The 27,469-nt window shown below is 50.4% G+C and overlaps 1 protein-coding gene across 1 annotated transcript; it reads right to left on the bottom strand.

Moving 5' to 3' along the window:
- Positions 1–4: 4 nt before the first annotated feature.
- LOC105183286 (growth/differentiation factor 8) lies at positions 5–27,467 on the bottom strand. Its single transcript, XM_011141301.2, has 3 exons — positions 25,953–27,467; positions 3,510–4,122; positions 5–2,575 (listed from the first exon to the last, which is right to left on the bottom strand). Exons 1-3 carry the CDS (start codon positions 26,317–26,319, stop codon positions 2,356–2,358), a joined length of 1,200 nt encoding a protein of 399 aa, XP_011139603.1. The 5' UTR covers positions 26,320–27,467; the 3' UTR covers positions 5–2,355.
- Between the last annotated feature and the right edge of the window lie 2 nt (positions 27,468–27,469).

Below are 27,469 nucleotides of genomic sequence, written 5' to 3'. Positions count from 1 at the left end.
GTAGTTTTTTTCCTTTACAATCACATAAAGTTCAGGGACGGTGCGCAAGTCGATCGTGTATCGTATATTATTTTACAAACAATAGCTACAGTGTGCACTTGACTCGAAGCCGAGGGAAAAACGTGGGATTGGGTGTTACTCCGACAGCGATTAGATGCGTGTTTCAAGCGTGTTTCCGGATTTTGACGATCGCTATACAGTGAGGGACTGAGAAAACCGATGGAACCTCGACGAGCTCAATTCTCGCACGCAGCGAATCGAAAGGTGACGAGAGAGGAGGGGGGGGCGGGAAGAGATGGGCGCACCCTCTGGGCCGTGAATCGCCTTCCATGCTTCCAGATGAAGCACGTAGGCTTCAGGAACTCATCGAAGTTACATCGGTCTCAATCGCTATATATAACTGGAACTGTGTTCAAGCGTCGGGGGATACGTCTATACGTGTGTTATGGCACTGACCTTCTCCGTCGTCGTGACATAATTAATAGGAGCGGGTCAGGAGCGCGGCTCTCTACGGAAACCAATGAAACTCGAGCCTGTCGGACGAACACCTGTCGGCAGGGATAATTTCGCCCGGGGAGATGTCCAGTTTAATTTTTCTTCCTTTTAATCTATACGTATCGCGCGGAGTGAAGAAGGTACACATGTGAGAAGCCAAAGGCGAAACCAAAAAGGGCCGTCCGTCTCCGGCGTGACAATCATGCGCGCGCATCTCCCGACGTGTTTCGAGTATAACTATTAATACCATGAGTTATTAAGAAAGCTACGAAAACCGAGCGCGTCTTCCTTGCCCGTTGCGCGCGTTATGTTCACCGGTTGTCCAGAAAGAAACGCTCAATACTGGTCCCGCGATCGCACGTTAACCGACCGCGGGAACACGAATGAAATTTGCAATTGCCACGATATGTACGTATGAAAAAAGAGACGGAAAGAAAAAGAACGATCCCGAGTGCGCGATTGGACGTTTTCGCGTCGGGCCGTGCATATAGCCGCAACTCGCACACGTTTGTTAGAAAAAGTTAGGGGTTACAGGGTTTTCCGCCGATATACGAGTAACATCCTCGTTGGGTCCCTTTCGGGGCCCAGGGATCTTCAGCAAAGCGACGTCACACTTGCCTGTTACGACATAATTATTTACACAACTCGACACACACACACACACACACTCTCTCTCTCTCTCTCTCTCTCTCTCTCTCTCTCTCGCATTCTCACAATTCGCTAAAAAACGGTCAGAATGATAGAAATATATTTATAATATAGTAGAAAGACTGGGGGCGGGGAAGAGGAAAAGGGGGTGGGAGAGGGGTAAGAGGAGGAAAAAACATCAGAAAAAAGAAAAAAACAACGATTTTTTGTTTACTGTACACCGAGATCTTTTGGCCGACACGTTTCCACGATCCGATCGTCGGAGCCCTCCGTCGGGTGACGACATGCGTCTTGCATGTCCGACAAAACGAGAAGAGACCGAGACGAGATGGAGCCAAGGAGCTGCACACTTCTCTCGGTTACAACGTCGGCCGTGCTGTGAACGACCGGACGCGGTAAACGTTACCCTCGAAGTCTCGCGAGCCGGGGCACGACGACGAACAGTTTCAACAAGGTTTTGTACTTGCTCATCGCGAAAGCACGCCGGGCTTCTTGCGAGGTTGTAACGCTCGTGGTAAGCCGTAAACGTTACAACTATGCCCCGGTCGGTCGGTCGTGTTCCCCCGGCACCGGGGAGCGAGATACTGACCTTCGGGAGCGACCCGACGAGCCGCGAGGTCGTCGTCAACTCCGTCCATCGTGGATCGGGTGCAAACGTATCGGCATCTTAAAAATAATACCATGACTCTAGGAACTATCCGCCTTGCCGTGGATTGTACGGACCACCGTCGAGATGCCATTCACTAACGACGCGAGCGAGTCCTTTTCTCGTTCCTTCGTTCACTCCTATCTGGACTCCCTCGGCAGCCAGCACATACGCAGTCTTGGAGGATTCACTGGCGACTCATCAGCGGAGCGTCTAGCCACCCGCTCGCACTCTCTCTCTCTCTCTCTCCCTCTCTCTCTCTCTCTCTCTCTCTCTCTCTCTCTTTCTCTCTCTCCCTCTGGAATTCACTCCGTTATGGTTGGTGCTCCGAAGAGGTCCGCGTCACCCAACACTACTCTCCGTTTCGACTCTTTCTCCGAACAAGGCACTTTCAGTCTATCGGATGAGGAATCGCCGAGGACACGGCGACGACGATTGACAGGGACAACGACCAGCACGAACGTCGGGATTCGAGGTCCGAGCGGCGGGAGATAATCATCGCGGGACGACACTCTCGGCCCCGTCGTCCCCGTCGCGTTCGTTCTCTCGGGCCTCTCGAAGGTGGACTATGAGCAGCCGCAACGCTCGACGACCATGCCTGGCAACCGCGAGAATACGATCTGATACTCGTTGTCAAAGTACAGCATCGTGATTTCCGACAGCTTTCTGGGTGCGCAGCACGGTCCGGTGTTGTTCGGCGGTTCCGCCAAGCCGACGATGTGCGTAACCGGGTAGGCCGGCAGAAAGGCCATCGGACAGTCGCCCGAGCAGTAATTGGCATCGTATCTGCGACACAAAAATTTCGGAGGCCGATCGTTAGTGCGTGAGCTTCGCCGACTATCTGCGCTGATGACCGATCCCGGTCGAGGTTGATCTCTCTCTCTCTCTCTCTCTCTCTCTCTCTCTCTCTCTCTCTCTAATCGCTCGCAAAAAGACCGATCGTGCGAACGAAAATTCTGTCGCAGCGACCGCGTGCGTCAAATTATAGCCGGAAACGTCTCTCCGCTCGAGACGGCCCGTTAGCGTCGGCGCGACATCGACAGCCGCGAAAATAACAATCGGAGCAACACGGCACGAAGCTTACATGCACGCGGAAAAGTATTCTGCTCGAAATGTATCTATACGAGCGTCGTTATCGGCCCCAACGGGACAATATTTACAAGCAGAACGTGCGCAGTTTAGCATCGTTGACGTAGAGCGGCCAGCTTCTACGTGCCGACGAGAACGCCACGTTTGCCCCGTTAAGACCGCGTTTCGCTCAAACATTTTCGCGCGTCGGGAAAATCTTGGAGCGAGTACGTGCTCAACCGTCCGTGCATTAATCGCCTCGCGAGCAATAATACGCGCTCGCGGAAAGACGCACGTCCCGAGTATTTTGCTAAGCCGCTGCGAAACGCAACTTAAACCGCGCACGCGATAAACAATTTTCCAACAACAGCGTTCGCGTGAAACATCTCGTCCAACCGGCAAACACCGCTCGGAAAATCGTAAACCGCGCTCCTTGTACCGAGCGAACGGACCGGATCGCACGTATGAATTTAGCCCGAGACATGCGCAGTGAACACGCAGTGGGCCGACGATTGGCGGAATGAACTTGGGAAGAAAAGCACGAGCGGTCGTTTTTCCGCGGTCCGAAAATTCCCTCATCGAGAGAACGGACAAAGAGACGAAGAAGAAAGAGAGGCGAAAGAAAGAAAGAAAGAAAGAAAGAAACACTCACTTCTTGGGTGCGATTATCCAGTCCCAGCCGAACTTCTCAAAGTCTACCGTCAGCTTGTACCGGCAACACCTGGTCTCCTGGCTGCTCTCGTCGCAGTTGAGTCCCACGTTCCGCTTGATCCTGGAGCCTCTTCGCGAGTCGAGCTCCTGCGTCTGCACCTCGAGATACGGCGCGTACTCCGCTCCGGGATTAGTCTCGACTAGTCGGGAGTTCCTGCGGTGAGCGCCGTCCGGACCGATGATCTTCAACGCCACCCCCAGATTGTCCCTGGGATGCTTGAACCACTCAGCCACCATTCGTCTGAGCTCGATCGTCACCCAAGTACCCCGGCGGCCAATCGGCCGAGGGTGCTTCGTCGTCAAGGCTGGCCCCAGCTGCGGCTGACCCGACTCGCCCGCGCCGCGAAGAATCCTCTGCAGCGTGATCGTTACCGCTTCCTGGTTCTTTGTGTTCTCCAAGCCCATCGGCTCGCCGAGCTCCCCGCCGTCCTGATTTGTGCCCCATATCCACAGGGATAATTCTGCCCGGGTGACACGATGCTGCACCACCTTGTCGGAGAACTTGAAATACAGCACGTCTAGGTTGCCGCTCTTCCAGTGCCTTAGCCTTTGATCTGGAAGCAGCAAGAGTTCACCATTGTAGGCAATGTCGCTGATAAAGACCGCTTTAACAGTTCCATCGGTTGATGCACTTCTCTGCGTGTTAGTAATTCTATCTCGAAAAATATATGTTATCTTATTGTCGCCTATTTTGCGCGATGTCAATTGCGCACCTCGATTTGCTTATCAGCGAGTCTTGTTGCTTATACGAACGATTACCGTCATGGTAAAAGTTACGTACCACGAAAGCAAAGAGCGATGAAGTATAAAACAATACATGACGCTAACACCACGATGAAAGACTGAATGGGAAATTGATGAATAAATAACGAAACGATGCTTCCGAGCGCTTCTCGCCGGCTAAAGCCACGTGACCTCGGGATCTCGAGAATAACACGCGTATGCACAAAATTGATGAGCGATCGCAACAAGGGTAGACGAAGCGGGAGAGACGTCGCCCATGATTTCCGAACTTTTCGGATTCAATCAATTCGGAATCAAAAGTATTATTTTTTGCATTGGACTCGATCGAATTGTACAGTACAAATAATACGCATTGTTATTTCGCACATGTAATCATGCTAGGATTATTTTTTTAATTTTTAGTGGTCTAAAAAAATATACAGTTTCGAGCCTTCCTATTGTTTATATGTTTTCATACTTCCACGTGTGTATGACTAACTAGAAAATTTATATTTTTCAATTCCAGATCTGGTCAACGTCCGGGGTGCAGTTTCTAAAAAATGCAATTTCTGTGGATGCCAGAAAGTCTGACTCGGGCCGAGCAGGATTCGAGGGTAGGTTTATAAAAATTCCCCATACTCCTCACTAATCAAACACTTTGCAATCGAAACTCTTGAGACATAGTCGTCCAAATGAAAATCGTCAAGTTACAATAATCGCAACTAGAGTTAAAGAGCTGCGGCGAATTGTTTTCTTCGGAATTTATTTATCATTCTATCTAATCGACGACGATTTTATATTTTTTGCTTCAGATGTGTAATAGAGCGTGACCAATCTTGAGGTTCCGGTGTTTCAGTAAGTCCAAACGACACAGAGATTTACGGTGGTGGATTTTATGGGATTTATGTAGTCGCTACATACAAGAAATCAATACGATTTACTTGGTTTGTAGATTTCGGCATGCATACTGAGAGAAAAGAAATATTGGTCTTACTAAAAATTATAAATATTTTCAATACCAGTCATATATTTTCGTTGTTTCAACAAAAAAATAGCATACGTAAAATTATCGTTATTAATGTTACAGTAATATTTACTAAAAGACGGTTTTCCACCTTAATTTATTATACATTATCCCAGTCATAAACACCAAACATTTTTCTCTCTAAGTGGGGTTTTGTTCCTGTGTGTTTGTGCCATCCGTTGAAATGCAATGTTCAAAAAAAAAAAGGATTGCTGTTTTAAATACACTTCATATCATAAATATCTATTTATTGCATTCAATTCGAGATGCAGAGCTATTTGACAGAACTTTTTATGTAATATAATCCCTCAATTACTTCAAGTGATGCGAAAAGTACATCAGAATTGCGCCTCAGAATGGCACATCAGAATTGCGCGGAATTTGTTATTATCTCGCTTGCGATAAATTCAGCAGTCGTCGCGAATATCCGGAGAGAAAATGCGCGGAACTTACATGTTTCGACATATTTCGGAACTCATCGCGTAAATCTCTCGAAATTTTCCACACGCGACGGGTTACAATTTTATGTCTCTCGAAATGCTACATTCAATAGTGTGCATTTATTGTGATTATTGAAAGCTAGAATTTGCGCAAAAAAACCGAATTCTTGTTCCCCAACAAAGTATAATTGTCCGCGAAATGTTTCCTTTTCTTTTTTCCTTTCTCATCGAACACAATGCAGTCTTTTCGACGCGATTTGTTTACCCGCAACTTTCTGTATTTGCCAAGTGACGGATTGTATCGTACTTTCCATTAAATTATCCAAAAAAAAAAAACGGTAGCAATTGTGACTGAGCAACACAGTAAAACGCAGTAAAGTGTAACCGACGACTAGATGCTGCGAAGATCGAATGTTGAGGACTTGGACTTGGCGACAGCTGGACATCGCAGGATATCAACACGTGATAATGAGCGTACAATCAGAACGCTTATTTGTAATGCTTTGGCATCATGTTAAATTATGTAGTGCATGCAGCGTCATATGCAAATCGCATTGATTACCTACGAGAAAAGGTGACGGTGCGAAATTACTTGAACAAATATAAGACTGAGACATTCAGGGCGCACGTTTGGTTGAGCACACGAGTGACCAGGGATGAATCGAGCGAATTGCACGGCAAAGAAAAAGTGTGTGACGTCTGTCTCGCCTCATGGCGAAAGGCAGGAGTCGCAATTGCACAATCGTCCGCAACCGATCTTCGTTCTTGATATACAGCTTCCCAGCGCAGCAGATTATCTCCTTTTTATTTCAATGTACAACTGATCGCGGTTACTTGCGCCGCGCGATAGTAAACGCATCGTCGCGTACACGACACGCGTGTGCCAATAGAATTGTGTCGGAAATTTCCTAATAGGAGATACGTCAATAGCGAACGCGCCGATAAAGCGCGATAAAGTATCGCGTTTTTGCGAGAACGTTCACAACGCGGTTGCATCCTCCTGCCGTATCTTCAAGATCCCGCGAGTCGGCGCAGGACCGCGCGATTACTTGTAAATGAGAAGACGTTTTCACTGGTCAGTATTACATGCGGCTCGATAAAGTATCGCAGTATCTGCTGTAAATACAAGTCTCACTTGGCGACGCGGCGCTCGTTGAAACATCAAGATGCTGCCGCGACGCTTGCAACGCGCCCGACTCCGAATCTCCGAGAGTGCTATCTGCAACACAAGCGCAGTACGCTCCGAAATAAATAAAACACGTAAAAGCACTCGAACATCGCTCGTATCCCGGCGAAGCAAACACACGATATAACGTTTGCAGTGCAAATAGCCGCATTTTTCGCTTCGCACGCCGATAAATCTCTAATCGTATTTTAGGTGCACCGCAGTTCGCTATCTTGCAGAGATAGCGCGGTAGAAAATGAACCGCGATACCCGAGCATATTCTCGCGCTGCCCAGCGGTGCCCAGATACAATGTTGCCTTAGAATTATTGAATGCTGTTCAACGTTTTACGCATTATTTACGCTCCCGTGACCGATTGCGGGACAGTTTGCGAAGCGAGAATGCGCGTGCGCGCGCGTGCAATTGCGCGACAAAATGCATTGCGCAAGGAACGAGGCGACTACGATCGCCGTCGATTGTCGCTTTACATTTACAGAATTATATATTAACCGTCGTATCGTGCGCGCGGAAAAGGACAGAGAAAGAGAGGGAGAGGAGGAGGGAGGAAGTCAAGGATCTAACGCACTCGTCGTCGTCGACGACAATGACGACGATGCATGGATCTGTGTGTCTGTGCGAATAATTATTTCTAATTGGCCGATAACGCCGGGCGAAAGCACGGAGCGATAAAATTGGCGCGTTAGGAAACACTGTTGCAAATTGCGGATACGAAACTAATCGATATATAATGCGCGACTTTCTACGATCCGCCTTATAACGGCGACGTAATGTCGCGGTATCTTGCGCGATTTTCATTTTTGTTTTTACGGATGACGAGAGAGAGAGAGAGGCTTCTTCTTCGTCTTCTCTTGAAAATAAATTTATCGGATATTTCCTCCGGCGATCGCGATACTTTCCCGAACGCTCGAAACGCGACGCATTCTGTGCGTCTTCTGATCCTCCTTTTCGTTTTTCTTCGCTCGTCGCGACTTCATGGCGTCGTAAAGCGCGCTTCACGCACGAGGATCGTAATTTCATTAACGACGTGAAATCTTCGATGTTACGTTAACGCCGGGATATTCCCGGCAAATCGAAAACATTGGCCGATTATCCGTGCCGTCCTTTTAGCTCTAACGACCAGACCGCGGACGCACCTCCGGCATCAACGTCGCCGTGTGAAGCACGGCGACGCTTAAATCGCAGGCATAATCATTGATAACGCAGAAGCTATTTCCGTTCACTCCTCAAGAAAAATCCTCAGAGGTAAAACGCGTACCGCTTTTCCTCGCAGGTGTGAGGGGATTTTACGCGTTTGACGCGTCGCAACTCGCGTCGACACCTCGAGCGTTTGTGTCACGGATTTCCGCGTTGTGTATTACATTATTAATTCGCAAAAAATTCATCTCGTTGCTCGGTCTATCTGTCTCTCTCCCTCCTTCTCTCTCTTTCTCCATCGTGCAGTCCCTTCGATCCCACGTGGGAAGCAAACGAGAGATGAGCCGCAAGATCCAAGATCTCGCGACTCCGCGAAGCTCTCCTGTCATTCTGTGATACCGCAGTACTAATTGGCATCGCTTTGTTCGTCCCGCTGGTTACGTCCCGGTTTACAGCGTAGAATCTATCTCCTCATCCCGTGATGAGCCGTACCGCGAGCACGCCGAAGCCGCGGAACGACGACCGTCGAGGCGAGGCAAAACCTTTGGATACGTACGACGTGGCCGGTTTTCAAAATAAGAGGAGAGATCTCCTCCTCGGCTTAGAAAATCTTCCGCGGCGATACGCCGGTGAGTCGCGCTCGCGCAAAAACGCTTCACAAACGCCCGCGCAGAGCTTCCTCGCGCTGTTCTCGCGATCGTGGGGTGGCACGGGCAGGAGGGGGTCGGCAATAAATCAGGAAGAGAGCTCGGCGAAGTCGTCATCGGGTTTCTTGCCGATCGAGCGAGATGCACACTCACGCACACTCCGCACGCGTGCACGCACGCACGTGCGCGTCCGACATTTACCCCGATGACCGACGTTAAACTCGACCCTCGATATTCGCGAGGAGCGATCGATCGCGGATTGATCGAGCGATCGGCGAGGGGGACCGAGAGAGAGAGAGAGAGAGAGAGAGAGAGAGAGAGAGAGAGAGGGGGGAGAGAGAGAGAGAGAGAGAGAGAGAGAAGGAGAAGAAACACACGCAGAAGCGGCGACAGGCAGGAGGTAGATTTATATACACGGTAAGCCGGGAGGAGACTCTATTCAGGCCATCGGCTCGCGGTGAGACCGCTTCCACGAAGGGTAAAGCCACCTCAAATCGTACCGTTATACGCGAGCGGCGTTTTTCTCCCGATCGATCAATCAGCGATCGGTCGCGTATCGATGCCCCGGCGCAACCGTGCGCTCGCGTCTTCTTCTAAGCCGGCTAGCTCTCGTCCTGGTATTCGACTGGTTCCTCGCGCGTAAGAAGTTTTCCGTGAAACTTACGAATGCGCGCGCGCGCCGCTCGAACGGCCTTTTCCTCCGACTCTGCTCGGATAGGCGCGATAGGTGGTCTCCGGGGCGAGCGCGCCCTGGGAAAATCGTGTTTCGCGTGCGTCACGTCGATCTATGTTGCCGAATTCGTAGCAGCGGTGGAATTTCGCCGGCGGGACGACCGAAGAGTGGCGCGGTGGCGGTGCGCGAGCGAGTAGCGAAAATATCGCCCTTCGAAGTCGCTGTGACGTGCAATAATAATGACACGTGACGCGCTTCGGTCTCGCGCGTGAAACGACCATGCCGCAGGAAGAGCTCGGTGAAACTCGGTTATCACATTCGCATCCGTGTATTATTTAGCAATTAACGGAACTTCGCGGGAGAACGGAGGAGGGACGACGCGTCCGCTGGCCGCGAATTTGCGACTCGCCCCGCGTTATACTCGTTACGTTTCGTTACACCCCGCGACTCCCGGCTCTCCTCTTCGCGTCACACCTGACTCGTTAACGATATCGAGCCGCGTCTCTCGTCCTGACGCTAAAGAGAAGCGAAACGCGACAGATCGTAAATACGTACGATATATCCTCTATCGCGCGGAGGATATCTATTTACCCGTGACGGAACACACACGGCGTCTCGGCCTCTCGCCAGTGGAATGCCATCGATCTCCTTCGTTATTCGTTCGACATACTCAGCGAATATAAGAACAGGAAGAGCCCTGCGCACTCCCGCGCCCGCTCCTGCGCCCGCGCCGACAGACAGGACACACCGCGACATTGACTTTCCTCAATTTTGCATGTGCGCGGACTCGGATATTGCGTGACGCTGTACCTCTCGGATACGTGGTTACTTTCGTTAACGTTTTATGAAAGAGAGAGAGAGAGAGAGAGAGAGAGAACATCGCGACGCCGCCGATTAACCTTGCCAAGTGCACTCTCCGTTTTCGAGCATTCCGATAATTCGATTATCACCGCATCCGCCTCCTCCAGCGTCCCCAGCCCCTAAAACCTGCCCTTCCCACCCGCCCCTTCGCGGTCCGATCTACCTTCGTCTCGCTTTTATTCACCGTCACTGTCACTGTCAGCCGTGTCAGGCCCGTCTTCTGCAACGACCGTCTGACGCGGACTCGCATCTACCATCTACCGTCACATATAGACGTATCTACCAGCCGCCGTCTACGCCACCGTCTACCCGTCACACCCGCTGCGGGCGAATACACGTCTACGTCACGAGATCGCCTCGCGCGGTGACTAATTATTAAAGCGTAATCACGTCAATTCGCCGATAACGGACGTGCCCATGTCCGCCGCCGCCGCCGCCGCCGCCGAAAGCGCGCGGCTGAAGGTTAGCGCGAGAGAAAGTTTGACAACCGAAACCTTTCACGCGCGGCTGCGGTGCATTACACGTCTACGGCCGGTGCTCGCTTCTATATCAGTCGTTTCGTCGACGTCGCGGTAGGGGGGAGGTGGAGAGACCGGGCGGAGGGAGAGGACGTGAGTCACGAGTTGATCAATTATCTGCCGGGCTTATTTGGTTAAAAAGTAAGAGCTCGCTCGCGCGGTAACCCAATCAGCGCGATTCTTTCTTTTTTCTCCTCTTTCTCTCTCTCCCCCCCCCTTTTTTATTTATTTAGTTCGCTCGAAAGGAAAGCGATACTCCCGCGATCGCGGACACACCCGGGACCGTGATGTACTCTTTCGCTTCCCCCGTGTGTCGTGTTCGCGATTCGTCCGAGTCTCCCGCGGACCTCGATTACGCTATCGCGGCTGGACTTTCCTGAAGTTGTTGCTTGTCACCGGCTTGTTGCGTCATCGTTCGCCGATCGCTCTGCACGTAATCTCACATATCGATCTTATCGGCGCTGGTTAAAAGCGCCGAGCCGCCCCCCCTCCTCCGCGACTGGTCGAAATTCCCAACGGCTCGTTGCGCCAATTTCTGCTCTCCGCCACCCCCAATGAGCGAGTTGTCATCTTCTCCGACGGTACGATCGACGTTGCATATATCTCCGTCTTTTCGCACGTGTTTATCATTTATCTCGCGCAGAGACTAATTTCTCGGACGAGAAAACGCGCGGGGGGAGGCTCGCCCCGTCTCACCGAAAATCCATCTGACCATCGTCTGAGGGAACCCGCGCGACCGCGCGACGGTGGACGATTTGTCGCGCGATATTTTTAAACGCCACCACCCTTACGTACGGAGAATAACGCGAAAGAATCGGGCGATGGAAGATAGCGGCGAAAAGTGCACGCGGGGATGCGTGCCGCGTGGACGAGGAGGAACGATCGGCGGGAGAGGGCGGTCGCCGCGCCGTCGGGTGGTAGGAGGTCGTTCCGTATCAATTATTTCTTCGCTTTATTTATAGGCAGGGCCACGACACCGCGGTGGTATCACCGTTGTTTTCCACGGTTTCCACTCGCTCGAGAACCCGAGACTCGGTCCCTCTTTCTCTTCCTTTCTCTCCTTCCCTCCCTCTCTCTCTCTCTCTCTCTCTCTCTCTCTCTCGCTTTCCCGCTTATTCTGCACGCGACTGCGACGCGCTTCTACGATGCGCCGACACCGCTCGTGGCCGCGCGTGGCTCGCGTCTCGTTGAGTACTTTCAGCGTAGATCGCTCTCAGGATCAGAAATCGAACGAGCCGGAGGCAAATGTTTCGGTCGGGGCAAATGGAATTTCCGGCACTCGACAGTTCGGATTTATTTCGCAAGGACCAGAAATTCGGTATCGAAGCCCTTGAACCAAAATACGTTCGGCTTTTTCATTATCATGTTAATTTGAGCAGTTTTCTTTCTCCGTGCGGAAATATCCTCGTTGTCGAGCGTCTCCGATCTCGCGATGAAAATTCCATCGCGTGTCATCGCGATGTGACAGGCAAAGAAAAAGAAGAGAGCGTTCCGCGCGGATTATTGGTCCCGACGATAGCAATTCCCTCAACTTGCATCACGTGGGTGTGCCGAATGGACGAGCGGGCGAACGGGGAGGAAAAAAGAAAAGTAAAATTCGAGACGCAAAAAATGGGGGCATCGGCGTTATCGGCGGCTCATTAAAAATAATTCATTGATGTTTTGGTATGCTCGGGCCGATATGTATCGGCGAAAATGTTTTCAAGCATTTCGCGCGCGCGCGCGTATCGCGCTGTTTGCAGCAGCAGCAGCAGCAGCAGCAGCCGCTGCGTACGTTCAATGTTATTGTATAAACGAAACCGCGCGATTTTATTCGTCGCGGCTGGTAGCTCGCTCAGCATAAGCCGAGGCCAGAAAGTCTTTCCACGTTTGTTCCGTCGTGTCGTGCAATGCGAGTGACCTCCGTTCGCGAAAACTATATTTATCCCGAGCGCTGAAGCACGGGGTACTTAATGCTTTGGCTTTATTGTTTTCACCCCGCGCCCTTCCTTCTTTTTGCTGTGTACCTTTCCCACCCCTGCTGCCCGCGCCGCGCCGACTGTCGTTCTCAACTACGCGCATTTATTTGTGTCTGCGCGGCGCACACACACCGCCATTGGAAATCCGCGCCACGTTTCGTCACGTGTCTCCGTGTCGAAAACGCCTCGAGGGATCCTCGAGAGAGTCACGGCTAACCAAGCCGAAGTCGAAGCTCGTCGGACGCTTCTCCGCCCGCAGGGAAAATTTTGATCCTGCGTTTCGACAAAATCATTCGGTGGTTCTTCCTTCTTTTTCGGAGCCTCGTTGTTGGAGATAATTAATTGAACGACTCAAGGTGCGTTCACTGCGGAATGTTGAGATCATGAGAGGCGGTGCGGCGAATGAAGCGAATCGTACGGAATGTCGACGAATCGAGAGAATTTCTGCGCGTCAACTCGGTCATTCGAGACCGAACGATGTTACGGGGCAGACGCGCGTCATCCCCGCGCGACTTTTTGCCGAAGGGCGCTTCGTTTCTGTCCGCGACTTTAAATATAGTCCGAAAGCTCTCGCGCCAGACGGTCTGTAGCCTCGTCTGGACGAAAATAAGCCACCATCTTTCCCGTCCTGACGCTCTTTCTTTCCGTTTTTCCCGCCCGATGCCGACGTAGTGGCTCGCACGTCGTTACGGCGCGGCGCCTCCCCTTGTCCGACCTTCAAGCCAGAAGACGAGCAACAGGAAGGAGCGGGAAGGGTACACGCGACGGCGGAGACGACGTCGCGCGAGGATGCGAATTAGCGTAACTTCGGCCTTGAGACCGAATGACCGGGAAAAATTCGATCATTCAAGAACATGCGAATCCTCGCCGACCATTCTCGGCTCTGGAGTCGGCAGGAGTCGGGAGACGTGAGAATTTCAAACTGGATCCTTCGTCTCCCCGCGAGATCTCGGATAACCGAATAACCGGAATAAAAATTCCAACACGAACCAATGAGATTTTCGGTCGAGAAACCGGCCGAGAATCAGCTACATTGTTATTTGAAGTATCCGAAAATAGAAAAGACGGTGATATATCGTGCATCAAGGATCAAGCGCGAAACGATCTACTATTCGCTCCGCGCCTTTTAATTAATATAATTCCTCGCGCGCGCGAGAGCGTGACGATTAAAATCGATAAAAATGCGACACGCGTGTGGTATGGATGTGTCGCGGGATTGAGGAACGCGTGCCGAGCAGGGAACGGCGTTTTCGCGAACGGGAGACGCCGGCTGACACGTCCAATTCGACTAAACAGCCGGCGCGGGCGGCCGGCGGCGGTGAGCAGGGCTTTGCGTGTGTCTACACGAAAACGTCTGTGTACGCACACCTACTCGTCGGCAGGAGCGTTGAACCCCGAAATTAATGTTGTAACGCAATGTCGTATCTCCGTCCCGTCTCATCCCACCCTGTGCCGTCTCGTTGCGCCTAAAGCCGCTCGATAACGTGCCCTCTGACTTTGACTTGGGAATACCTAATTGCACTAATGATCCTGAGCCCGTAAGGCGCGGGGGTGAACGACCCTTCGCGGATTTGTCGCCTATAGAACGCATTCGCGTTCGATAGAAACGCGTGCAACAGCCTGCAAGTCCTCGGGCCGCCGAGCCAAATTCGAGCGCGCCATTCTATTCGAAGAGAGAGAGAGGGAGAGAGAGAGAGAGAGAGAGAGAGAGAGAGAGAAATAACGCGAGTAATGCGTTAGAAACCAAAATTTCCGATCAAGATCCCAGTCAGAGGAACATCTCTTCGGCAACGTCGATTTCGCATCGCGGCCATCATCGGCTATCTCCTCCCGGGGAAAGTCTCGCCTGGCTCGGCTGGCTCGGCAAATCCGCCGCGTGATTTATCGCGCCTACGCTCACGCTCGCGCGTTAAATATAATTAGCGGGAACCGCGTTGGACACGATCGATGATAATTCTAATTCGCCGTGCACGCGGCACGGCTCGCGCCGCTCCACCACCTATCTACAGGCACTTATCGTTTTTCCGGTGGCGCGCGAGGAGGCGAACGAGCTCGCTCTCGATTCGCCCGCTCGCAACACACCCCGTAAAACACACGCGCGCCTCCGTGGCCGAGGGATCACCTTCGTGGGCCTGCCGCGATCGGGCGAAACCGGACGTAAAAACTGCCGTCCCCGAGCAATCTGCATCGCGTGACGCAGGCGGCCCGCAATTGCGACTGCACTTCGACAGTATAACAGCGTAACTCGATAAAATTCGCATTTGGGTCACGCGTACTCGTTCGCGCTCCCGTGCGCTCTCGTGCTCGTTTTTCTTCTCGCTTCCTCTCTTTCTCTGCCACCCCCTGTCCGGTTCTGCCGCCAGTCGCTTTTGCTTTTTCCTTCGAAAGGGCCTACGCGCCTCGCGGCATCGCGTGCGTCTGTACACCCACACACACACACACACACACACCTTCCTCCTCCCTCTGAGGGCTGCACCAGGGGACGGGAAAAAACGCCTCTTCTTGCGCTGCCCGATTGCCTTCTTGTGCGAGTCGAGGTAAATCTTGTCGGATAATGGAGAGAAGAGCTGCTCCTCCCCCCTTTCTCTCTTTCGGCGGAGTCGCGCGCGGAGATTCGGAATTCACCGTCGAAAATCCAAACGAAAGACCGCGTGTTTTCTGAGGCTCGTTAACCACTCGAACGCCTCTTCTGACCGAAGATAAGCGGTATCTTTCGATAAAAATTAACTCTTTTCATTGGAGTAAGGATACGAGAGCAATGGCGTTGCTCTCGGATTATACGTGAGACTTTGCTTCGTGATTTCTTTAACCCGCCAATTCTGGACTCTACATCGATATCGAATAGATAGAAATAGACGTTCGCTGCGAGTCCGAATCGAATAGTATGATCTTCTCTCTCGTTACAAAAAATCTTCTTGCAAAAATTCATAAAGGCGGCGAAAGTTTGTCGCGAAATTATAGATGGCGTCTATTTCTCGCCAGGTTGATGTTTCGGCGTTTAGTCGCAACGCGAGATTCACACGACAGCGCTTCCAGCATGCCGTTGGATGAAAAACACACTCGGAAAAATTCAACGAACAGATCTCCGAGCGATTCGCGAACGATGGAGCACGATCCGGTATCATATATCCAGCGTGCATGCGACGATAATATACGTCAGATTGTTGCATAACAATAGTAACCCTTAAATGCACTCGCCGTGCGGCTTGTCGGTGATATTTGTACTTTTAATATCCGCGCGGAGCCGGGAACACGACAAACTGGTTTTCTCTGCAAGGGTTACTCATAGATCGCTCGTAGCGTTTCTCAACGACGTTGATTTACCGCCGGCAATCCAGCGTCCAGTCCGTTCGATCCGTCGCAACCGCCTCGTCGGATCAGTCATAGATGCCCGCGAAAGAGCGAGCCGCGAGAATTTCGCCCGTACAAGACGGAAACGCGTCGTCTCGTCGATCGATCGCGACTACTTACGTCCGAAGAGGGAATCTCGAAGCCGGCTCAATTCCCGCGAGCTCAATTTCGGCCGACACGTAGCATTGTTGCGCCGTGCGCAAATCTCGTCGCGGGATAGACGAGAGACTCGCTCGCGCTGCAGCCAGTCTCAAAGTCGTCGAAATCACGCAATCCTACCTAGCATGCCCGATTTTTCGGCAGAAATCGGCAGCGACGTGAGCCCGCGCGCGACAAAGACAGCGCGAGGTGAACGCTAGTCGAATGAGAACCGCTGAAAACACGGCGCCTGTCTGCGAGTATGCTGACCGCAGTGGCACTATCTGGACTATCATTATTCACGGGATACATATCCATTTCAGATTTACTAATTTTGTCGGGACAGCTTCGATTTAAGACCAACGTAGAATGACGGCTGATTACGAACGGTGGCGGTAGGATGCGCGCGCGGGGATGTTTAGTACGCAAGATTAGTAAAGACGGGGGAAAGGAGACTGTCCGTGAAGGAATAATGACGGCAAACGGTCGTGGCGGAAGGCAGAGTCACGTGAAACAACAGGCGGGTTCGCCTACGACTGCATTAAGAGAGTACGCTCGCCTACGTTTGTTTATCGTAAAGTTTATCTGTTTCCGAGTTTACGCGTGTGGATTTCACCGAAATACTCGTATGGTCGGCCAAGGTCGGATCAGTCGGGGAACTTGGAAAACCGAAGATCTCTTTCCTCTTCTTTCTTTTTGTTTTTTTCGTTACATGCCATGCATCTCTCTACAAGAGCATTTTCTACGGCGTAATCCTCCGAAAACGATGATTACGATAAAAAGGGTGAAAAGAACGAAACGCGTAATAATATCTCATGTACCGGAACGACGATTACGTTGTATCGACACGGTCTAGGGAATTTTGATACGTTTCGCGAAAAAGTGAAGGCGCGATAACGACAAGACACTCGAAAGCGAAAGGAGAAAATATTCATAGTGATGGCGTCAGCGAAGCGGTGCTTTCAATAATCCTCAATTACAGTAATGGTCATGCCCCCGATTAATTATCGGATTGCAATGCGACTCGCGATTTATGTGCTAATGTACAGGCGCACGTAAAAATAACAATAAAAATAGAAAAGACAGTAACATCGATAAACCCGGCGATCTTATGTAAGGCCATGTATCGCCATTGTGTACGCGATAATCGCAGCTACGAGAATACTGACAACTTCGACTTTGGGCCCACGTGGACGATTGGTGACAATCCGGAACGCGCACAAATATAAGAACAATCAATTGATACGTATTATCTTTTTTATAATTACGACAAGCTTGACCAAATACCTCTCTTATAATTGTGGAAATTTTTTGCCCAAATTATAAGCGATCGTCGGTCGTCGGGGGTCATCGTTGCATTCGCATCTTGAGTCAATTCCTATTACATCTCAAGCAAAGAATCAATTCACGGGTTATTTAATAATCCGTGTGATAAACACCAAAAGCGTCGAACGATACTTGGAGTCTGTCGCATCGATCGTCATACAGGCGATTCTGAAGGGACGATAAAGTATTACATCTATAATTCCTGCTACGGCAGAAGGAACACCTTCATCTTTGTATCGACTAGCAACAAGACGAACACCATCCTACAACAATGTTGCCGGTGGAAGCGTTTCAACTAAATGACGAGGTTCTCGTGTATAGAAAGAAAAAGAAGAAGGAAAAGAAGTAGAGGGAAGAAGAGGAAATCGAGTTTCACCCCGCGTTATAGCAGGAAGAATACATTAAGGAAATGTACACGTGTGTACTTTTCTAATTATTCTCCGCTACGCGCATTCGCCCTTTCGAGCCTGTGGTCGTCCCGCCGCTTTGAGCAATCATTGCTCCAGCTGACCAGAGTAAATTGCCGTCCTAGAGTAGAGCTCCGGGCGCTACGTCATGGACTAGGCTCCGTTCCAGCATAATGCGGTCCTAATAGCCGCCAGTCACCTACAGACAGCTTTAACGCGATAATGGGCGATAGGCCTGACCTAGGCTGTGCACCGGCCATGACCTTCGTTGCGGATGGAGGCCGGTTCGTCGTTCGCACACGTATACGTTTACGAGTGTTCGCGATCCCACCTAGCCTAGTATTCGACAGATCTATATTTAAGGTTTTTAACTCCGACGGGAAGGAGAAGGAGAGCAAGGAGATAGCGAGAGAAAGATAGATAGATAGACAGAGAGAGAGAGAGAGAGAGAGAGAGAGAGAGAGAGAGAGAGAGAGAGAGAGAGAGAGAGGGAGAGACCAGTGGTCTCCGTTTCAGACTTATTGAGTGTCTACGAGTTCCCGTTTCTCTTCTCGTCTTCTTCAAGGATATTCATGAATGAACATCGAAAGACGATTCGTTTCTTTCGCCAAGGCACATGCGTTCCGCTGAGCGCTCGCATGATTAATTAAGCTGCGCTTCTCACGGTAATTGCGTTTCCAGGAAAAGGACGAAAAAATGCATTCCCCGGAATTGCCGGTGAACGCGAGTCTCTTGATTTTCAATCGCGGCGGTTACACGTAAAAATTTGCTGATACTTCATTGTGTGCGCAAAATCATTTGGAGATGATTTTGCGATTCACACGCCATCGATGTTCCTCGACTCCGATCGCGATCGAACGCGATCTTCATTTCCCACCGAATGAAATTCGATTTCACGCGGCTGTGCGCCAAGAACGCGCGTTGAGAACTGTATCTTATGAGCCTCGAAGATCCTTTTCGGGTATTCATATTGCAGGAGGAAGTGCAAGTGCAGTTGTTCTCTAACGTTTGTCTGGGAAATTAAATCTCATCTCTGTTTTGTTTCAAACAGCGAGACGGTAGAAAGAGCTACTCACTTGCGTTAATCCACAAACGTTAATTGCGACGTTGAGGTCTATAGGATTTCTCATCTCAACAGTAGAACGATATGTTTGTTTTCCGCTGCGCTTTTTTATGCATCTAATTGGTCCCTTATCGCGTCGCCTGTATATGCGTTGGCGATACAGGCGAGAAAAACATTTAAAAGGCGGCTAATCAATCGCGTCTGCAGCGACTATCAGGGCGGAACGTGCGCGGTATATTTTCTACAGGAATCATTTTGGCCAACGTTGAGTTCGAGGTTACGCGGCGGTGACTACAAAGAGACTGGCGGTCTTTATCATAATGAATTTTCAGGTCCCGTCGTGCGTCGTCGTGTCGTATGGACGTTCTAATAGCAAATCGGTCCTTGGCTATTGGCCACTGGGAAGCTTGCACACGTTTGCGCGCGCCGTCGGTTGATAAATTTATCGCGGGATATAGAAAATCGAGACGCGCGATGTTCCTTTCTCGTTGAAATTCAAATGCCATTTTATTTTATTTCGCTTCCATCTTTTCGATAATCGACAGTTCGTTCGAGTCGTTGCGACACAATTAGCGGTAACTGTAAATCAAAAAGAAATTATATTGGCAAACATTCGTTGAACTAAATCTTAAAATTAGCGACAAGCGCGAATCTTGTCGCGAAGTTTAGTCGCTTCGAGAAGACCGCGATTTGCCGCAGCATCCTCCACGTAATCTCTAGTTATTTAAAACTTAGCAATTATCGGGACTGCAGCGGCGAAATATACATAGCGACGGGATTCTTCCTAGATCAGCTTCTGACGTCTTACATAACGTACTTTCGCGAAAGAAGTCTACGATATCTCAGACCGCGGGATAAGCGATGTAATTATAGATGTATACGAGAGATTCACGAAAGGATCGTCGCGATCTTTATATGCGAAAATATCTTTCAAACTTGGTTGGTGATTCACGCGGTTTGCCGTTGAGACGGCTTGTGACGATCGTGACGTGAACGCACGCGTGTGTCTGTACGTTCACTCAGTACTTACATATCTACAAGTCGAATATGGCTCGTAAGACACGATCGAGATCATTCGATCTTTCGTTGACATCGCGCAAAAGACCGCGCCAGTCATCTCATCGCACCAAGGAAGATAACACGATGGAGAACGAACGATATGCGTGAAAATAGAGAGAAACGAGTGACCGCGACGGGTGAGGGAAGAAAAGCGCGTTGCGATCGATGATCGACGAAAGGATCAAGCGGAACGCAAGCGAGATCGCGTAGCGGACGATAATGTTGACTAACGAGGAACGCACGAGACGAAGAAAGTATATGCCTCGGGACCAAAACGAGGAAAAAAAGTGGCGTTGCAATGTAGAAGATAAAGCGCGAGCAAAAAATACATGACGGATAAAGAACGGTCAAAAGGTAGCAAAGATAAGAGAGGAGAAAGATTATACAAGTGAGAAGAAAAGTGAGTGAGCCGAGCGGCGAGTGCAACGCACATAAATAAGAAAATGATATGCAAATGTATGAAAAAACAACGAGCGGCGATATAAAAATGGAGGATTAAAGTTATGCACGTACAACGATCTGAGACGTGCGTGACGTACGGTAGATCGGAAAGAAAATAGAATTAGACGTGTGTGGTAGAAAGACGCGTGCGAAAAAAATATCGATAAAAAATGTTGGAAATGTTAGTTGCGTACGTATGACTTTTTATTCGGCTGTAATCGTTGAAACATCTCTTCGCGAGAGCATGCGCGAGATAGTCGAAAGAATCTTCTGCACACAGTCGGGCCTACATTGTACACGATGGATAACGAAACAAATAAATTTTGAATAATCGCGAGATACGCGTGTAGAGAACGCAATAAAAGCAGCTTGAAGAAGAGAAGATAAAAAGAGAAAAAGCAAAACTTACACAAGCACAATTTCGAAAAGATATAGGCTTCGCCCTACGCAAACCTCCTACGGGCGAGAGAGCAGACAGCGAGAAGAGAAAATTCGCGTTGACGGATTTCCAAAGATCGCCCCGCGCGCGAGGACGAGACGTTGGACGAGACAGACAAGAGGTCGGCCGTGATAACCCGGCCACGATACCGGTTGCTCATTCTTTTTTCAGCAATTTCGGTGCTATTCTCTACTGGTGGGACTCGGCGTTGCGGCCGCGGTCGGAGCTGATATCGCGGATACCCGGCGCATTACCGTTACGATTCGCCGACGTTTACGCATAGTACACACGCACTACGCCATGAGTCGAGAACACGTCACGAGCAGCGAGCCATATCAGCCATATATCAGCCATATGTATTTTCAATAAGTCGTTCCGGCTATTAATCTCACCGATAACTTTCCCAACACTGGTGTATCGTGTTCGAACTTTCGTTCGCTCATCTCGCCGCTCTCTCTCTCTCTCTCTCTCTCTCTCTCTCTCTCTCTCTCTCTCTCTCTCTCTCGTTATCTACGCGATGCTAAATATATGCAGACTTATTTTCGACTGTGCTGCAACAGCGAGAGAGATCAATTTAGGAAGCACACCAGCTGGGTTTGTTCACTACACTGTGAGTGCGCGGAGCGCGCAAGGCCTTTCGCGATGCACGAGCGGCGCGAGTGAATCCGCAGTCTAGAGTGACGTGCGAAGCCACTTGCGACTAACATGTGTTTCGACTTACGCCAGACGCGCGCGTTTTAACCTGCAGGCACAGCAACGTCAAGCAACTCGACCGTCATTTTTTAAATACCTTCGAATGACTCTCTTCACCTTTGCTATTCTCCCCGGCGGCGCGGCGGCGGCGCGTTTGATCGATCTGAAGTACGCGGCGACGAGGGAGAAAATCGCCTCGTCGCGTCGCGGAGGCGTACATTTTAATCTTCGACAATGTGAGCATTCGCGCGTAATTGATCGAATCGAGCCTATTCTCCGCTCCGTGCTTCATCCTTAACGCGAACTCCCATCACGGTTACAAGCGGTTACATCCGTAATTAGCGAGCCACCCGACGCAACGATGAGGCATAATGCGAGAGTTCTCGCCGCGGAAACTCTGTCTCTCCTTCTCTCTCCCCTTCGATCGCGGACTAGCGGAGAATAGAGGCATATAATTGGCGTGATACAGATAATAATAAGTCGACTTGCTTATGGGGAATGGCCAAAGTGTCCGTAATCACGCGAGCCACGATAATCTTTCGACAATATGGTCGGTACGCGGTCTCTCCGAGACTGGAGACTCTGTCAAACGCCGATCGCCTCTCGGCGACGCGAGACGCGCGGGGGAGGTTAAATTACGCCTATAAAATTCAAATTCGTCGAAAAAAAGCGCCGCGGCTCGGCACCGTAGCGCCGTAGCGCACCGATCGGTCTCTCCCGCCCGAGCTCCCACCTAAGCAGGTCGTTGATCTCGTTTTTCTCTTTTTTTTTCCTCCCTTTTTTTTCGCGAACACGGGGGCCTTAATAACAGGTTGCGGTCCTACCGCCACTATTACGTGCTTAGCGGTAAGTGGCTCGAAGACAGTTTCGCCCGAGGGACTCGTGCGGCGGCGGATCGTTTGGATCTTCTTCTCTCTTCTGCTGTGCTTAACAAGTGTATATTATACACAGCGTGTATACAGGGTGTCCACGGAGTGACACGCGTGCTCGTCTTCGGCTGACGGCCGTCGGCTGTCGTGCAGCTCTCTCGGCAGCTTTCCGATGTCTCAGACGGCGCCGGCAATTTTCGACGAACCGCGCCCGCTCGCGCGCTGCCGAGGAGAAATCATGCGATCGCGATAATCGCGCGATCATCGGGAATCTGCAAACCGCGTGCAAACGCACGACGGCCACGATGGAAATTGCGTGCTTGCATCGCCACGCGCGCGCGCGCGCTCGTAATTTATTCTTCGGTCCGCGACGGTCAGCGACGGCACAGGTGACCGCAGGCTTTCGCGATCTTGACGGAGAGACTCGACACACTCGACTCGACTCGAAATTGATTGATTATTGCGACTGACTCGTCTGCGTGGCTCGAGAGGAGGCGAACGATCGCCGCGACGTTCCCCTTCGGACAATTTCCGAGATACGAAGCGCCAAGACACCCAGTATAAGGTGTTACATAGGGGGCCTGCGCCCGGCAGCGTCGATAAGGTCCATTATCGCCTTGCGAGAATGCTCTTGAAGCCACAGGGTGGGATCGAATTTCAAATCGAAACTGTTAGAAGGCGCACGAAGGATCGAAGGAAGCCCAGAACGCACTCCGTGCCCGACGTGCGACTAGAGAGAGTTCGACTTTAGCCAACGATACATGTCGGCGCGTACCGAGGTTGCGGGCACGACACGAACACGGCAAGTCGCATATTAATTTACCTCAATTCCCGCGAGTAAGGAGAACGGGGAGGGAGCGGGGAGAGGAGTGACTGAAGTGAGTGAAAGATTCACGGGGAGATTTTGTTCGCTCGGGTCGGGGAGGATGGAACGCGACGGTGTCCGCGAAATTTCGCGAGCGTCATTCGTACACACGTGTGTTCACGAGGCGTATTTCAAGTCGGAAACAATCTCGCAAACAAGGAGGACTGTCACGCGTGTGATGAAAATACAAGCCGAGCAAAAGCGGATTGTCACACGCACGACGTTTATCCGCGAGGCTGCCCTGCCGAGCGACGCTGCCTCGGTGTGTAACGAGCGAGCGGGAGGGGGAGTGGGGAGAAAAGCCGTTTGTATATTTTACCGGAGATCTTCCGAATTTTCTCCTCTTCACCCTTTCCCCGAGCTTCCGCTCCGTTTCGCCGAGAGATCCGCGCTCAGAGAGATCCGTATCATTTACATACTTTAGTGCGCGCATAAGGCCGGTGAAGGGGATCGAGTCGTGGCGCTCGCGTCGAGTAAATCGTGAAGTTAACGGCAACGGATGTCGGGTATAAGAGCAAGTTATATAATTGTTACTTCGGCACTATTAAGTTACAAGGCGCTCATCAGCGGCGATGATACGATGCAATTCAGCGTGCGTACGGCGAGTTGCATGCGAGAGCGCGCGTGTATAACGCGAGTCACGTCGGGCGGATCGCCGTGCCGCTGAGGTTAATTTACTTGACGTTGCCAAGGAAAACATGATCGGTGTCGTGCATGAAATATTACCACTCGCGATAATTAATTCTGAGCAAACCGTGGCGCTGGCATGATCTTTGGGATAACGCTACCCGCCGAGATATGCGGCGAGTTTTTGCGGCGGCATGAACGCGGCGCAAAGTAGAAGGACGATCATAAGTCATCATGTACTTGATATTTCGTCGCGAAGTTTATATATATATATATATATATATAACATGCTGCACGTTACGTTCCATATGCTGGCTCGTTACTAGACACCGCGCAGAGCGCGATACTTTCTACTTAATACGACATGAGACAAAAGAGAAACTCCCAATGCGGAATGCGAATAAAACAGCGACCATTCGTTGCAATCGAAGCAAATATCCAAGTACCCAGTCGTTCTCCCGCTGACGGACGAAAGATCCTTCAGGAGGACAACAATGTTGCTGCGAAAAATGCGAGGAGATCCTGATTGAGAAACTCTAACATTTACCCCGGTATTATTTTCTTTGCGGATAAAAACGGAGGGGAACACTCGATGCGATCACTCAGTATGGCTAAATAGTTGATTTAATTAATTTAGATTAAAGGATCTCGAGGAAGGGCTTCGGGGTCTAACGAACGAGGATTACGAATCAGAATGGCGATTTCGCAAAAAACTGTCGACTCGTGCTTCTTGCCGAACATTATCATCCTCTCGATAGGCTTTTCTGCTCGTCATCAGGCCTGACCGCATACGTGCCCTGCATTTAAATACCGTTAGCTTCCCGACAATGATTTTGGCAATTGCACTTTGTAAGTGTATGCAGTGCTACTGATAACTAACTAGTAGTTCTTCTGAGATCGACAGGCTAAATCAGAAACAGATTGATAGGCTTCAATCAGAAACGGATTATTCCATTTTATTTCGGCGATCCCGAAATTTTAGATTATAAGCTCTATTATAAAAGACGATAGTCGAAAGACGATAGAGATGTTACATATAAAACAGCCAATAGACATTAATTTGCAGACGGACATTTTGTTGTTAAACGTGAGTCTTATGGTTCCGTTCTCAACGTTCTCTCTTTCAAATGTGAACATGCGAATATTTCGTACATCGAAAATGTTTACATTTCCTACATGTAATATTTATAAGCATGTATAATTCCTGTTCCCATTTACCAAGCTATACGCCAAATATAAAAATTATGCCTCATGCGCGTCGCGTTCAATTTGAAGTGTTTCGGCTTAACCTCTTTTTGTTCGATTGTTATGACGCATAAATATGCCGCATTAATCAAAGCATTGGCCAAAAATTGTCACATGAAGACACTACAACGGATATTTCAACGGCATTTTCTGATACCCTCCCGCCTCCCGCCCCCCATCAGGAGAGTTAGGTGATACATAAATCCGAAGGAGAAATTTCATGGAATTTACTCCCCGTTGATTGATACATATAGACTTCATGACTTGAGAAGGAGCAGTGCGTTATCGAAGCCGCGAATTGATATATTTTCAAGGAGCTCAGAAGATAACAGAGATGTCGATATGTTGCTCCGCATAACAGCATGTTTTTAACAGCATGTTTTTAACCACTGATGAGGGCCAAATACAAGGCCGAAACGTTTTATACATATTTTACGTACCGGACAGGTTTTTTTATCGAAATAAATTTTTATACTTTTATTATTTCACATTCATATCGTGTGTAGGCTCGAACTTGCTATTTTAATTGTTTGAAGTAAAACCCAATTTCTGACAGAGGCGAGCGCGTGAAACAGCTCGAGTGTGCGCGAGTAAGCTCAGAGTCATCTCGTAAGGTTAACTGCTCGTTAAGGTTTAACTGCATCGCTCAACGATAATATGTGTATAGCGAAAGGGAGGAAGTGGAAGGAACTACTTACGAGGTTGCGCCAAGGCAAAGACGCTTTCCGTCTTCGCGGCGTACTCGTCGAACTCCTCGTGGTGTGCGATACCAGGCTCGGGCGGCTGATCGGCCTGCATCCCGTACATGTCCATCAGCTTCGAGATCGGCGGGATCCTCGGCAGGGCCCGGCCCGTTATGTTGGGCGCCTGCTTCAGGCCGAGTTTGTTCAGGATCTGCTCCTTGATGACCTCCAGACTCAACGCGCGGATCTCCTCGTGCATCCTGCATGCGCTACAGGCATTACCGGCCATCGCCAGGTGTCGGACGTGAGGTCTCTCGATGCCGGGGGCGTCAAAGGCACCGAGGAGGACCAGCGAGAGTAGCAGCAGCGCCCTCGTGACCATCTTCTTCAAGGTCGCCCTTGATCGGATTAACTACGATCGGCCTTCGTCGCGAGAAGAACGATCAGATCGTCGATAGCATCGTCGCTTCTCCTCGCTGAGTCCTTGTTTTCTCTCGGGATGAAACTCGGAGCTTCTGTTAGGCTTTCTTCGTTCCTCCTCTCTCTCTCTCTCTCTCTCTCTCTTCGTCTTCGAAGTTTTCGTGCCTCTTCTTTTGTCACTTGGTCTCTCAGCGTGGGCAACTTGCCGTTCTCTCGCGAATTTACCTCCTTCTTTGGCTCATTCCTCTTGAAGAATGTTTACGGTTTCGCCGTTGTTTCTCGTCCTCCACCTCTATTTGTCTCCACGCAGCTCCGGCTTCTTCCGCGAGGGAAGTCTCTTTCTTCGTCGCTTATCTCTCACCGCCAGCTTCTTCCTGAACTTACGCAACCATACGTTCTCCACTACCAGAAGCTTCCTGGTCCCTGGCTTATCGCGCTGCCCTAAGGTCGCTGCTCCGCCGGAACTGGACGACCGGCCTCGATCACAGTCGCGATCCACGCGATCCAGTTTCGCTTTCTTCGACCCTCCGTCACGAAGCTATCCAACTGTGACGTGGTGACTTGAAAAGCTCGCGATTTCTCTCGGCAGCAGAGCGAGCGTCTTGTTATCGGGTTAAACAGAGCCTAGGATGCTCTTCAGGATCGGGAGGGAATTTGCTAGAGTAGTGCAGCGCCGGAGCAATCCGTTCCACTTGCGGATTCACCAGAAACGTTCTCACGCACACCAATCACCGCGAGAGAAGAGAATCACAGAAGGCACTTGGGTGTCTCGGTGCATCGGGGCTTGGTGCTGAGTTGGTTCTGTCGATTAACCTGCCGGGTCATGCGGTCCGTTGCATCGTCGTGACCTTCAGTCCCGGCGCCAGCTTGCTGTCACTCTGTGACACACGCGGTCGCCGCGCACTCTTTCAGTGACAGAGTCTATTCTCAAGCGGACGTGTCCAAGGCGTCATGGCGCCAAATCCGAGCTGGTTCCCTCGGAGTACGGCTTTCGCAGCCACAGGATCGACCGATTTTATTTGCCTGTCTCTTTCTCTCCTCTCTCTTTCTCTCTTTTCCTCTCTCTTTCTCTCTCTCTCTCTCTTTTTCTTTCTTTCCTTCTCTCTCTCTCT

Source organism: Harpegnathos saltator, unplaced genomic scaffold, assembly GCF_003227715.2.
Source record: "Harpegnathos saltator strain DR-91 unplaced genomic scaffold, Hsal_v8.6 scaffold16, whole genome shotgun sequence".
Taxonomy (NCBI): domain Eukaryota; kingdom Metazoa; phylum Arthropoda; class Insecta; order Hymenoptera; family Formicidae; genus Harpegnathos; species Harpegnathos saltator.
This window is presented reverse-complemented; position numbering and strand designations above follow the sequence as displayed.

What these genes read in the sequence shown, in the direction of transcription:
- LOC105183286 (XM_011141301.2), bottom strand. Translation starts at nt 26,319, where the DNA reads ATGGTCACGAGGGCGCTGCTGCTACTCTCGCTGGTCCTCCTCGGTGCC. An exon ending in CTTTGCCTTGGCGCAACCTC is followed by an intron (nt 4,123 to 25,952) that starts GTAAGTAGTTCC and finishes TGCTGCTTCCAG; the next exon opens with ATCAAAGGCTAAGGCACTGG. An exon ending in TGGATAATCGCACCCAAGAA is followed by an intron (nt 2,576 to 3,509) that starts GTGAGTGTTTCT and finishes TTTGTGTCGCAG; the next exon opens with ATACGATGCCAATTACTGCT.